Here is a 14,078-nt window from a genome sequence, read left to right as displayed (position 1 = left end):
TGTTTTTAGGGTTGTGTTTCTAAAGCCATGCCTAATGGAATGCTTCTCTAGGTTGTTACCTACCTGGCAGGCTGTGGGCTCCAGAGCTGCCCAGTGCTCCTGGCTAAAGGATACCCAGACATTGGATGGAACCCCATCGAGGGGGAGCGCTACCTCTCCTTCCTGAGATTTGCAGTCTTTGTTAACAGTGAGTAGCATTCCTTGGCATCCCAACCCCAGCCAAAGCTTGCCTTGCAATTGCTTCTCCAACCATAACAGTCTGCTGCTGGCTGAAGAGAGGTCAGTGCATGCTGTTCTCCTTACAAGTCAAGGTTTCTGCTAGATGCTGCTCATTGGAGTCGTTTTGAATCTTCATAGTTGCTTTTTCTTTCCCTCACTCATTTTGCAAGTTACATCATTTCATGGAGTGTCTGCTAAGGGAGCCAAGGATAGGAGGAATTATTTCAGGGAGTGGACTGGTATTTATATATACCACATATGCTGGTTATAGGCATTCCCAGGCTGCACTGGTTTCTAGACCTTTCATGAGCACTGTAGCACTGGGGCATGTAGAGGTTTGTAATTCAGCTGTTTTGCATTTCAAACTCCACATTTCCAGTAGCTCACATCTGGACATAGTCCTGAGGTATCAGTGCTTGTCAAGCACCCTATGTACCCTAAATTTGATGTCTTAAGCAAACAATCTCCCTTTGATAACCATATTGTACTTCTGTGGGCATTCTCCTTCTGAAATTTGTGAAACAAAGATGATGAAACAGCTTTAGATTACCTGAATGTCACTAAACAAAAGGCATCCTCCAGTTCGTGTGAATTTTTGTTACCCAACTAGTAATAGAGAAGAGATCAAACACTTGTCTGCTTAACCATCCATCTGATCTGCCAGTATGGGAAGTGTGGCACAGCCTGAAGGGAAAGAACTGTTAACAGTTGGATTTTTAGAATGTGGCTGTTCTCCTTTGGTGTGAAATTAGCAATTAATACCTGCAACAGAAAGAAACCGGGTCAGCTCAGTAAACAAACCTGGAGTGTGTTCATTAGCTGACAAACCAGTAGCTACAGAGCTGCTAACCTTACTTGGCAAACTGCTGTGATGTAAGACCAAAGTTATTGAGTTCATAGAGTCTGTGGGTTTCATTGCTGATTTTATAAAGGAATGTAAGCAGTCCTCTGGATAATTGGATCACTTTGATCTTAGATTGAGTGAATGATCTCTAAGGTCCCTTCCCACCCAAGCCATTCTATGATTCTGTGATAGTTTCTTTTGTGTGGAGAGGAAGCTTTGCTGGATTCACTGCCAGTCACTAGAATTAAGTTTTAGTTTCAGTGATGGTTGGGATTTTGAGCCTTCTCCTGACAGTCTGTCAGATTACTAATTTCTCTGTGCTTTCTCTGTGTCTTCTGCCTGGTGAGGCCCCACCTGGAATATTGCATCCAGTTCTGGGCTCCCCAGTTTAGGAGGGACAGGGATCTGCTGGAGAGAGTCCAAGGCAGGGCTACAAGGATGGTGAAGGGACTGGAGAAGTGCCTGGGGAAGAGAGGCTGAGAGCCCTGGGGCTGTTTAGTCTGGAGAGTGGGGGTCAAGAGGGAGGGGACAGGCTCTGCTCAGTTGCACCCTGTGATAGGACAAGGGGTAATAGAGAGAAACTGCAGCACAGGAGGTTCCACCTCAACATGAGGAGGAACTTCTTGACTGTGAGGGTCCCAGAGCACTGGAACAGGCTGCCCAGAGAGGTTGTGGAGTCTCCTTCTCTGGAGCCTTTCCAGCCCCATCTGGATGTGTTCCTGTGTGACCTGTGCTGGATTCTCTGGTCCTACTCTGGCAGAGGGGCTGGACTTGATGATCTCTGGGGGTCCCTTCCAACCCCTAACATCCTCTGATCCTGTGAAAATTGCAAATAGAAATAAGTAAAATATTTGGGTTGTGATGATAAAGGCCGCAAACATACACTTGTAAAGACATGAATAAATTGTGATTCTGGCCAATGAATCTTTGGGACAAGCCAAAGCCTTTTTCCAGCAGTTTGATATCCCATCAAAAGGGACATGGAAGGAAGGTCAGAATAAGATTTGAGTGGCAAATGCAGTCTACAGGAAACTGTAAATTGAAGTTGTAGACTAAATAGTTCTGGATAAACTTCTATCAACTTCAGCAGAGTAACATTTAAGTTTAATTTGACCTTTGTGCTTAAATTTGAGTTTCTTTCCTACACCTTCTAAATTAAAAGTACCTCAAGAGGCTTTGGCTGGTGAGTGCTTCCTTTTACTCTAAATTGCACTCCTCAGAGTACCCTCACTGGTGTGTTGAAAACTGCCTAAATTAAGATGAATTTTTAACAGCTGCAAGAATTCAGGAGCATCTGGGGACTGCAGCTGAATGTGGTGCCTGTTTGGATGATCATTTTGTATCTATAGGGAGGTATGTAGAGGAATTCCTTTGGAGATTAGCTTTGATTCTCACCAAATGAAACTAAAACTGTTGACTTTCAGATTTGAAATCCCACTTTTCCCCTGCAATAATAAAATAAGGTGGATGAAAAGGAGAAAGAAAGAAGAAACAACAAGAGGAACAGAATGTGTGCAAAGCCAGCAGCTAGAGTATAGAATCACAAAGTTGTTTTGGTTAGAAGAAACCTTTAAGGTCATTGAGCCCAACCATGAACCTAACACTGCCAAATCCCTCTCTAAACCATGGCCCTCAGCACCACATCCACATGGCTTTTAAATCACTCCAGGGATGCTGACTCCAGCACTTCCCTGGGCAGCCTGTTCCAGTGCTTGACTATCCGTTCAGGGAAGAATTTTTTTCCTAATACCTCCCCAGGCACAACTTGAAGCCATTTCCCCTCATCCTGTGCTCCCTACCAAGATCTTACTAATATCTTAAGTGGGAAAAATACCAGACTGATATTTTTTCAGTATTTAGCTGCTTCTGCAGTCATTCCCAGGTATCTCATCTACCACTGCCTTTTGTTGACTCTGACTTCCTGGTACCATCCCGGCTGCTGGCAGCTAAACCAGTTTCTAACCCTGGATTTTGTTGGCTGTTAAAGCTACAACAGTCAGTTCAAGACAAACTGGCTGCTTGTTTCTGCACTGGTTTGGTGTCACAGAATCACAGAAACGTTCAGGTTGGAAGAGACCCTCAGGATCACCAAGTCCAACCCACAACCCTACTCTACAAGACTCACCCCTAAACCATAGCCCAAAGCACCACATCCAAACCACCTTGAAACACAGCCAGGCTTGGGGACTCCACCACCTCCCTGGGCAGCACATTCCAATCCCTGACCACTCTTGCCATGAAAAAATGTTTCCTACTGTCCAGTCTAAACCTACCCAGTGGCAGCTTGGGACCATTCCCTCTTGTTCTGTCACTAATGACCTGTGAGAAGAGACCAGCAGCAGCCTCTCCACAACCTCCTTTCAGGTAGTTGCAGAGAGCAATGAGGTCTTCCCTCAGCCTCCTCTGTTTCACACTAGCCATCCCCAGCTCCTTCAGTTGCTCTTCATCAGATTTCTTCTCCAGGCCCTTCCCAGCTTCCTTGCCCTCCTCTGCCCTGGCTCCAGCACCTCCACTTCTCTCTTGGACTGAGGTGCCCAAAATTGGACACAATACTCCAGGTGTGGCCTCCCCAGAGCTGAGTCCCAGGGGACAATCCCCTCCCTGCTCCTGCTGGACACAGCATTGCTGATCCCAGCCAGGATGCCTTTGGCTTTCTTGGCCACCTGGGCACACTGCTGGCTCCTCTTCAGCTGCTTGGCCATCAGCACCCCTAGGTCCCTTTCTGCCAGCAGCTTTCCAGCCACACTGCCCCAAGCCTGCAGCATTGCTTGGAGTTGTTGTGCCCCAAGTGCAGGACCTGGCACTTGGCCTGGTTGAAGTTCCTTCTGGTAATATTGGCCATGGATCCAATCTACCCAAGTCCCTCTGCAGAGCTTCCCTGCCCTGGTGTAGAACAAGTCTCCACCTAACTTGGTGTCATCTGCTTTGATTGTAGCTTGTGTGTGAAATACAGATACAGGCATCAAAAATTCAGTGACTGGCCTGTTTCTTTTCCTGCATTTTGTTTTCCCATTTAATTTGGTACCTTCCTGCAGGTTATCAGTATTCTCATAAGGTAACCAGAGCTGCATATAACCAGGAGCTGACCTGTTGACCTGACTACCATTCCAGTCATGCTTGCATGTGCCACTAGCTGCAGTCTACAAAGCATTTAGTTATGTGCAAGAAGTTTATTTCTATAAAGGTTCTTTTTCCTAATGACTCTAATTCAGCAAGCATCTAAATCACAATCTGTCTGCCTGTACTGAATTTATACAATAGTTAAGTCCACTTTTCCCTTTTCAAATATGCATAGATTTTCCCACACAAAGCTGTTACAAACAGGCTTGTTTCAGGTGAGTCATGACCTATAAAAGTGATTTTGATGTGATAACATACAGAAAAGATGAAATGTTCAATTGCAGCCTTTAAACAGCAAACAGAAGATCTAATGAGTATTTAAACATGCAGAAGAAAGACCCAGGAGATTTTTACTTCAGGTATATTTAACCCAAAGTGCACTTTGTTATTCTTTAGTTCTGTTGAAAAGATTTGACTCAGAGATGAGTTTTCCACTTGCGAAGTAGGAAGGATGTGATGTTAAGCAACATCCCTTGCTTCAGCTGGCCCATTACAAATGAAATAACTCTCATGCCTCTTCTAGGTCTGGCTGGGATGTAGTTATATAGCGCTGTGCTGCTCATTAATGGCTTGGGCACTACTGGTAACACATCAATGTTCTGGCTGTTGCTGAGCAGTGCTTGTGCAGGCTCAAGGCCTTCTCTCTTTGCTTTTCCTTTGCCCCCCTCTGCCTCCTTCCTCCTTCCCTGTTGAGTAGGTTTGGGATGGAGAAGAGGTTGGGAAGAGAAACAAACAGCAGAACTGACTTTGACCAAAGGGATATTCCCATAGCATAGCATTGCATTCAGCAACAAAAGCTCAGGGAAAAGAGGAAGAAGAGGGCGGCCTTCTGGTTATGGCCCTTGTCCTCCCAAGCAGTCATTATATGTGCTGAGGCCTTGCTTTCTAGGAACTGGCTGAGTGTCTGCCTGGGAAGCAGTGAATGGATTTGTCTTTGTCTTTTGCCTGCATGTATAGCTTCTGCTTTTGCTACTAGACAGTTGTGATCTTCCTGTCCTGCAGGAGAGAGCGAGAGGCTGGGGGTGTTTGACTGGAGTCAAAACTTCCTTCCTGCCCTTGCCTTTGCAGCCTTCTTGCCCTAGGGACCGGTTGGCTTTTACAGCAGTGAGTGTAGCCTTTGCCATACAAAGCAAGTGAACTTTCTAAAGTGAGCCTTTCTAGACTGAGTGCAGTGACAATTTGCTAGGCAAGTCCTCACCATCATTTGGAAGCCTCCCTATGGCTTTGACGAAGCACATTCAGTGCTGCCTATTTGAGACAGAATTATTACTATTTTTTTTAATATTTTGTAACATTTAGGGGGAAATGTGATTGATTGTCTTTTGACTTATGGACACCTTTCAGAGAAAGTATTTACAGTGCTTTTTCTGGTCTCTAGGTGAAAGTGTTGAGGAAAATGCAAGTGTTGTGGTCAAGCTCCTGATTCGACGGCCAGAGTGCTTTGGACCAGACCTTAGGGGAGAAGGAGGAAATGGTTTGCTGGCAGCTATGCAGGAAGCCATCAGGATCTCAGAGAATCCTGCTCGTGACCTTCCCTCCCAGACATATAAAAGAGAAGGGTAAGTAAAGGTGAATGCTTGTTTGGCAAAGGATGATTTAGTAGCTGGCTTAATGATGCTTGCAGTATGTGCATATCAGGCCCTGTTGTGTAAGGCATTGCACAAATGCAGAGCAGTAAAGATTTGCACTCACAAGCAGTTGGCATAAAGAATCCATAAAGCATGAGCTCCATAAAAGTGGAAGCAGGAGTTACAGAAGAGGCCTGAAGGACAAAGGGAAGGCAATGGCTGTGGTGGAATGGAGCTAAGGTAAAGTGAAAAGAGGAAGGCAGAAGGCTCACATGAAGTCTGATACTGCTGTTGAGTTGCTGACTGTAGGCATAAATCCACCCTGGAAATCCAGAGCTAGCGGAGACCCTGTAGCTGATTAACAGTCTCTGGATCACAGGCCTAGCTCCAGAGCTGCATTAAGGAAAATGCTCACTGGTATTGTTTACCTTTTAGTGAGGAGGAGGAGGAGGAGGAGGAGGAGGAAATTGTGCACATGGGCAATGCAATCATGTCCTTTTACTCAGCTCTCATCGACCTGCTTGGGCGCTGTGCTCCGGAAATGCATGTGAGTCCCTTCGGGCACCTTCTCTGAGGGGCAGGGCAGCTGTAGGCAGGACTGCAGCTGTCTAACTAAACTCTTCTCTGTTCAAAGGCTTCTTCCCTTCAGGAGGTGGACTTCATTACAGATGTGTTCCCTGCCAGCTGTTTGTAAACAATCAGGTCTAAACAGCAGGGCTAGGGAGGTTCTTCTCCTCCTCTGCTCTGCCCTGCTGAGACCACAGCTGCAATCCTGTGTTCAGTTTGGGGCTCCCCAGTTCAAGAGAGACAGAGACCTGCTGGAGAGTCCAAAAGAGAGCCAGGAGATTGATTAGGGGACTTGAGCATCTCCCCTGTGAAGAGAGACTGAGAGCCCTGGGGCTGTTTAGTCTGGAGAAGAGAAGGCTGAGAGGGGATCTGATCAATGTCTATCAGTAGCTGAGGGGTGGGGGTCAAAGTGGAGGGAGCCAGGCTCTTTTGGGTGGTGCGCAGTAATAAGACAAGGACCAGTGGATACAAACTTAAACACAGAAGGTTTCAGCTCAACATGAGGAGAAACTTCTTTGCAGTGAGTGTGCCAGAGCCCTGGAGCAGGCTGCCCAGAGAGGTTGTGGAGTCTCCTTCTCTGGAGACTTTCCAACCCCACCTGGATGCATTCCTGTGTGGACTACCCCGGGCGATGCTGCTCTGGCTCTAATGTACTGTGATGTAGGAGATTGTCCAGAGTCAGGACACGGACTCAATATGAGTTGAAGTCCTGCTCAGCCAGAGTCAAGACACAGGCCCAATTTGAGTTCAAAATCTTGCTCCTTTATTATTATAAGACACAGGCTTTTATAGTATTATGTGCTGTCCATGAGGATAACATTAACCTGCAATTGGCTAACATACATTGCTCACGCACCCGTTACTGGACGCTGATTGGAATATGGTATCAGCAATGTTTTCTGCCTTCCAGTTCCAACACCTGGCTTCATCTCCTGTTTACTGCTCTGCCAAGCTTTCTCTTATCAGCCTCTCAAGGACAAGTCAGCCTGTTTATAGTCAGTATAGCTTGGCTTGTGCATCTCATGGCCTTTTATGTTCTGGCCATTTCTCTACACTGTGATACTGTAATCATGGTCTTTTGATTCCTTATGGCTTTTTACTTATCTAAAATTTTGGTAATTTTTGTAAAGCAAAGATGAGCTTTTAGTGTTCCGCTAAAAAAGTGTTCACCATTTTAGTGACATTTCTGAAACTGGCCTTTTCCTGTCCTCTAGGCAGCTGGACAAATAATTTTCATAGGAATGAGATAGAGAGGAGCTGCTTTTCTGTGCACTAATGCAATGTGGAGTCTGCACATCTTTATCCCCAGCAATGAGGGCAGCCCTCAGGCTCCTCTGCTCCAAGCCCCAGCTCCCTCAGCCTGGCCTCACAGGGAGATGTTCCACTGCCTGCAGCAGCTTTGCGGCTCTGTGCTGCACTCTTTCAACTCTGAGGTCCTTCTTGACCTGAGGAACCCAGAACTGGACACAATGTTCCAGATGTGGCCTTAGAAGGGCAAGAGTAGAGGGGCAGGAGAACCTCTCTTGACCTGCTAACTACAGCCCTTCTACTACACCCCAGAATGCCATTGGCCTTCTTGGCCACAATGGCACATTGCTGGCTCATGGGCATCCTTCTGTCCACCCAGAGCTGCTCTCCAACAGATCAGTCCTCAGCCTACCCCAGCAATGCCTTTTGAAAGTTTTACTGCATAGAAATAATAGAAAAACATGAAGGTAAATAAGGCAGGTTTGAATCTGTTCATAGTGTAACTAGGCAGGATCCAAACCTGGCACTGTAATGAATATGATTCAGAAATTGTCATTACTTTATTGGTTTACAAATCTTATCCATGTGGGGGGTTTGTGTGTTATGAGGGGTTTTTAATATTGTGAAATTCTAAATAGGAGAGTGAATTGAGGATGTCAAAACTAGGAGCAGCTGAAAACTAACATCTCCAAGTGCTGGGATACATTGAATTGCTGTGCATTTTTTTTCCAATGTTTGGGAAAAAAATCATATTAATATCAGTATTTTCAGGAAAAGTTTCTTACGCCCCCTGGTACTAAATCTCTTACTTGAGAAACTTTTTCTAACAGCTTATTCAAAGTGGAAAAGGGGAAGCGATTCGAATCCGGTCGATCCTTCGGTCTCTGGTGCCAACTGAGGATTTGGTTGGTATTATAAGCATACCACTAAAGCTGTCAACAGTTAACAAAGGTAACTTCTATCCTTTTCTCAGACCAGTTCACCTTTTTATAAAGGTGTTTTGCCACATAAGCCTTCAGGTATAAAATAGATGAGCTTTGGTAGTTGAGTACAAGCAGAAACGTGCTGCAGAACAAAAGAATCTTCTCTTTCGTGCTGTCCGACTTGCTCGCTGCTACACCTGCAGCTGAGGGCTTCCCAGGATTTCAGTGATGGCCTCCTCAGGATCTCTTTGTAGTGTCACTTTCAAACTGAGCATCATCTAGACATGTCTTTGATTTCACAGAGTCACAGAAGGTTATGGGTTGGAAGAGACCTCATCCAGCCCAGAGCAGGATCACCTAGAGCAGGTCACACGTGAACACGTCCAGGAAGGTTTTAAATGTCTCCAGAGGAGACTCCACAACCTCTCTGCAAATGCATTAGCTTAGAGTTGTCTGCATGGAAGTGCAGCTTTCTCTACTGCTTGCATGAGACAAAAATTAAAATTCTTAACCTTCTTTGACTCCGCAGTTAATAGTTATTTTCATATTTGCAGTAATATTTATCATTAATTTTACCATAGACATCTTTTCTGCAACGAAGCAAGCAGAACACCAATCATCCTGTAGCTTTCAAGTGAAAGAGAAAGATTAATAAACTGCAAAATAATAGGGGTTTGGAGGTGATGAACAGAATCCTTTTTCAGCACAGGAACAAACTGGACAAGAACAGGATTTTCCCTGCCCATGTGATTTTGCAGGTTAAATGTAGTTCTGGTGTGCATGATTGTCTTGGTATTCCTTGGTTGCTGTTACTCTGCCATTGACAACTGCATCCTGTGTCTGTGCAGATGGCACAGTGAATGAGCCAGACATGTCTGCAAGCTTCTGTCCTGACCACAAAGCACCCATGGTGCTCTTCTTAGACCGTGTCTATGGGATTACTGACCAAAGCTTCCTCCTTCACCTGCTGGAAGTCGGGTTTTTACCAGATCTAAGAGCCTCTGCCTCTTTAGACACTGTAAGTATTTCCATATATATATATATATATATGTGGAGTCAAGATGCAGGGGCTGGATGTAGTGGCTCTGGAAGAAACTGAATTTCAGTTCAAAACTGTTTGAGTTTTTTGGGTTTTGTTGTTGGTTTGGTTTCTTTGTTTTTAAAAGTGAGGGGGTAGCATAGACTCACTGCCATCACAAACAGTAACAATTCAGTTACACTTCATTTAGCATGCATAAGCCTACTCATAAGCATTCAGCAGCACCTTATGAAGTAACTGTGTAATGTGAAGGCTTTTATTCCAGTCTTACTTGAGTTATACAGTAAGTACATTAGATATGCTGGAACAGGCCTCACCCTTACTTCAATTTCATGTCTGCTTCCAGGAATTACACTGAAAATTCATGTGGATATGAAGAAACTGAGTCAAAAAGTGCTGCTTAATGCTTCATGATTTTGCTAACCTAAGATGGAAGCTGCACAAATGCTTCTTGCTAGTGTTGGTTCAGGATGCGGTTGGGCAAGAGACAGGAGATTAGTGGATGGCATGGATTTTCCCAAGTTAAAAAATCTAGCCTTTGTCCCAGTCTGTACTGGGGATATCATGTCAGGACCCAGCTGCTAAGGAGACTTAAGGAATATTTAATATGTTTGATAGACTCAGTACGTAATCACCTGTTTGGCATACAATACCAACAATCATTTGCTGCTTCCCACAGGTTTCTCTGAGCACCACAGAGGCAGCTCTGGCACTGAACAGGTATATTTGCTCAGCTGTGTTTCCATTGCTCAAAAGATGTGCTCCCCTCTTCTCTGGCACCGAGCACCACGCCTCCCTGGTGGACTCCATGCTGCACACCATCTATCGGCTGTCCAAGGGGCGCTCCCTGACGAAAGCACAGCGAGACACCATCGAGGAATGCCTGCTTGCTATCTGCCAGTACGTGGGGGCTGACAGGGGGAATGGAGCCCTTTGGCTCCTATGTGTGCCTTAAGAATGCCTTTCTTTGTGCATTAGAGACGTGGTTTACTGCTGACCCTTCGGTGCTGAGTGGCAGATTGGTCTGGAATCGTAGAATCATGGAATCACAGTATCATGGAATCATAGTATCATAGAATGGTCCAGGCTGGAAGGCACCTCCAGAGGTCATCCAGTCTGACCTCCCTGTAGTCAGCAGGGACATCCCCAACTAGATCAGGTTGCCCAGGACCTCTTTGAGTCTTACCATGAATATTTCCAGGGAAGGAGCCTCAACCACCTCCCTGGGCAACCTGTGGCAGCGTTCCACCACCCTCATAATGAAGAACTTCTTCCTGATATCCAAGCTAAATCTGCCCTTCTCTAGTTTGAAGCCATTGCCCCTCGTCCTGTCGCCATAGGCCCTTGCAAACAGCCTCTCTCCATCCTTCCTGTAGGTCCTGGCAGGCTGCTATTAGGTCTGCCTGGAGCCTTCTCTTCTCCAGGCTGAACATCCCCAGCTCCCTCAGCCTGTCCTCATAGCAAAGCTGCTCCAGCCACCTGATCATTTTTGTGGCCCTCCTCTGGACCCTCTCCATCAGGTTCATGTCCTTCCTATACTGAGGTCCTTCCAGACCTGCACACAGCGCTCCAGGTGAGGTCTCCCTGGAGCAGAGCAAAGTGGCAGAATCACCTCTCTGGCTCTGCTGGCAGTGCTGCTTTGGATGCAGCCCAGGATGGGATTTGCCTTCTGAGCTACAAGCTCACACCGCCTGCTCCTGGCCAGTTTCTTATCTATCAGCACCACCAAATCCTTTCCCACAGGGCTGCTTTCTAACACCTCCTCCCCCAGTCTGTATTGATAGTGAGGATTGTTCCAGCCCAGGTGCAGGAAGATCTTTGAGGTCTCTTCCAACCAGATGTATTTGGTGATTCTATATAATGGAGAACTAAGATTATTTTGTTCTTGTTTGTGTATTATGTGTATCTTAATAATTCCTTTATGTGTTAGGGGCATGGTTTAGTGTTGACCCTTCAGTGCTGGGTTGCAGGTTGGACTGGAAGATCTGAGGTCTCTTCCAACCAGATGTATTCAGTGATTCTGTATTATGTAGGACTAAGATTATTTTGCTTGCACATGAAGTAACTGAGCAGAGTGTATGATGAGCTTGAGCTTTATTCACAAGAGAAAACGGATTTCATTTTTTTGCATGAGAGGTGCTGTGTTATTCAAGTTGTCATGTTGCTATCAGCTTTATGGTGCACAAGAGAAGCTCTGATTGCTTGTAAAAACAAACCCCTAGTGACTGCTCAAACAACAAAACTGCTCTGGCAGCCTGATAGTGTGTTGGGGACTTAGGAGATTGTTGTGTTTGTATTTCTGGTTGTGTGGTTTGAAGAACCTTGGCCCTTTTGCTGGGGGCAGGGGGGTGTGTGTGTTGTGCTTTGTGTGGTTGGTTTGTTTTGTGGTTTATTTGTTTGTTTAAAGGAAAAAGGTGGGGGGAAAAGCCCCTCAAGTCTTCCAGTCCTAAAACAGATCCAAACCCCAAACTGAGCACTGAAGGAGTTGAAATACAGAATTACCAACTGAATCATAATGCCTGATCTTTGTCGTCAGCTGTAGTGCTGCTTGTCTGTGCAGTGGACTGTGAAATTAGTGCTGCAGTGCACAGTTTGTGCACAGCGCTGGACCACTGCCATGAAGAGGACAGAGTAGAAATGGAAAAGACTCAGAAAAGCCTAATAAAGGGGATCAGTGTAAGACATAATCTTGCTCCTTTGGAACAGCTTAGTAGACCAGGAGACTGGAACCTGAAAAGGTGATGATTGAGGGAGAGGTATAAAAGGAGCTTTTTTTACATTGTTTTTGAGTCTATACATGACTGAAATTCAACAACTCAAAAGCAAATGTTGTGTAATTTACTCAGTGTTCCAGGTGATACTTTTTTTCCTTTCAGGAATAATCAAAATGTATTTCCCAGATCAGTTTTGGTTAGGAGTGTTTTATTGCTTTTTAGTGTCATACTGGAAACCATTCTGTTTCTTTAGCTTGGGTTGTCCCCTCTGTGTAATCTGAACAAAATCCAGCACCCTCCTCTCTGCTCTCACATGGCACAACCATTTCTATTGTCTCTTTGCTTAAGAGAGCCCAGGTGGTCACTGGTAGAATCCTAGAATGGCTCAGATTGGAAGGGACCTCAGAGATCATCTACACCAACCTCCCTGCCACAGGCAGGGACACCTCTCAGCTACACTCAGCTGCTCAAGGTCTCATCCAGCCTGACCTTAAACACCCCCAGGCAGGAGGCAGCCACAGCCTCCCTGGGCAGCCTGTGCCAGAGTCTCACCACTCTCCTACTGAAGGAACTTCTTCCTCAGCTCCACGCTAACCCTGCTCTGCCTCAGCTTCAAACCATTCCCTCTTGGCCTGTCTCTAGACACCCTGATGAGAAGTCCCTCTGCAGCCTTCCTGCAGGATCCCTTCAGCTATTGGCAGGCAGCTCTAAGGTCCCCCCAGAGTCTTCTCTTCTCCAGGCTGAACACCCCCAGCTCCCTCAGCCTGTCCTCACAGCAGAGCTGTTCCTCTGGAACAGGCTGTGGTGGTGGAGTCCCCATCCCTGGAGGTGTTTAAAGGTCATTTAGATGTGGAGCTTAGCAATGTGGTTTAGTGCTGAACTTGGTAGAGTAATGTTCATGGTTGGACCTGATGATCTCAAGGGTCTTTTCCAACCTGGATGATTCTATGATCTTTATGTGCTGTATCCTTCAAGATGTTGCTGAGGTACAGTGAGATTCCGTAAGCACCTCCTGTTGGCTTTGCAGAATACCTTTAATTAGTGATTTGAAACCAATGTGTAAATGGATTTCAGTTTTTCTTTCCTGTTCACTGAGCCCTTTGGATTTCACTGATGACTTCTGGTTTTTAAATTGCAGCCACTTACGTCCCTCCATGCTGCAGCAGCTGCTGAGAAGGCTGGTTTTTGATGTGCCCCTCCTCAATGAGTACTGTAAAATGCCTCTCAAGGTAAATGCTTTGCTTTCTGCACATGCATCAAACTGACTTCACCACCATCTGCTGTTGTCATGTCTTGAAAAGCAGAGCAGGACAAGAGGGAGCAGTGTGAAATGACTCCTGAAGTGAAAACAATGTTCTTCTTTTCATAAAGTCTTTTGAATTGAGTATAATGATAAAAGTTTCTGTGCAACCATGCCTAATGCAAGCAGTGTCTAGGACATGAAAAATGGATTGTGTGACTTTTCCTACTGCTTCAGCAAGGGAATATTTGAAATTATCAAACTAAATCTTAGCATAATCTTGATATTTCTTTTTCTGCTGTATGAACTATAATAACTCGTGGCAGGATGCATAATCCAGGAATTAATTTGGAGTGATGCTCACAGAAAGTGGGCTTCAGGGAACAGAATTCACCTTTCACTTTTGAGTGATCAGTGACTGAAGTCTTACTCATCTCCTTGTTATGTAAATAGAGAATTACAGCTTTGAGATGATAACTTACCTGCATTCTGACTTTTCCTGTCAGATGTGGCTGCTGTTCCTGGGGGGATAAGAGGGCCTGACCTTAGGTCTGCAGGTCTTTTTATGGCAGAACTGAAATCCTGCTCCACTCTAA

General features: G+C 45.5%; 1 protein-coding gene across 1 annotated transcript in view; it reads left to right on the top strand.

Moving 5' to 3' along the window:
* RYR3 (ryanodine receptor 3) overlaps window positions 1-14,078 on the top strand; it is a 249,302-nt gene that overhangs the window by 147,181 nt on the left and 88,043 nt on the right. The window contains exons 43-49 of the mRNA XM_054400698.1: window positions 52-187; window positions 5,562-5,742; window positions 6,187-6,298; window positions 8,397-8,517; window positions 9,338-9,507; window positions 10,208-10,428; window positions 13,381-13,471. Coding sequence (XP_054256673.1) covers window positions 52-187; window positions 5,562-5,742; window positions 6,187-6,298; window positions 8,397-8,517; window positions 9,338-9,507; window positions 10,208-10,428; window positions 13,381-13,471 — 1,032 coding nt within the window. The remainder of the gene's footprint in view (window positions 1-51; window positions 188-5,561; window positions 5,743-6,186; window positions 6,299-8,396; window positions 8,518-9,337; window positions 9,508-10,207; window positions 10,429-13,380; window positions 13,472-14,078) is intronic.

This window comes from Indicator indicator, chromosome 4 (genome assembly GCF_027791375.1).
Source record: "Indicator indicator isolate 239-I01 chromosome 4, UM_Iind_1.1, whole genome shotgun sequence".
NCBI classification, from domain to species: domain Eukaryota; kingdom Metazoa; phylum Chordata; class Aves; order Piciformes; family Indicatoridae; genus Indicator; species Indicator indicator.
This window is presented reverse-complemented; position numbering and strand designations above follow the sequence as displayed.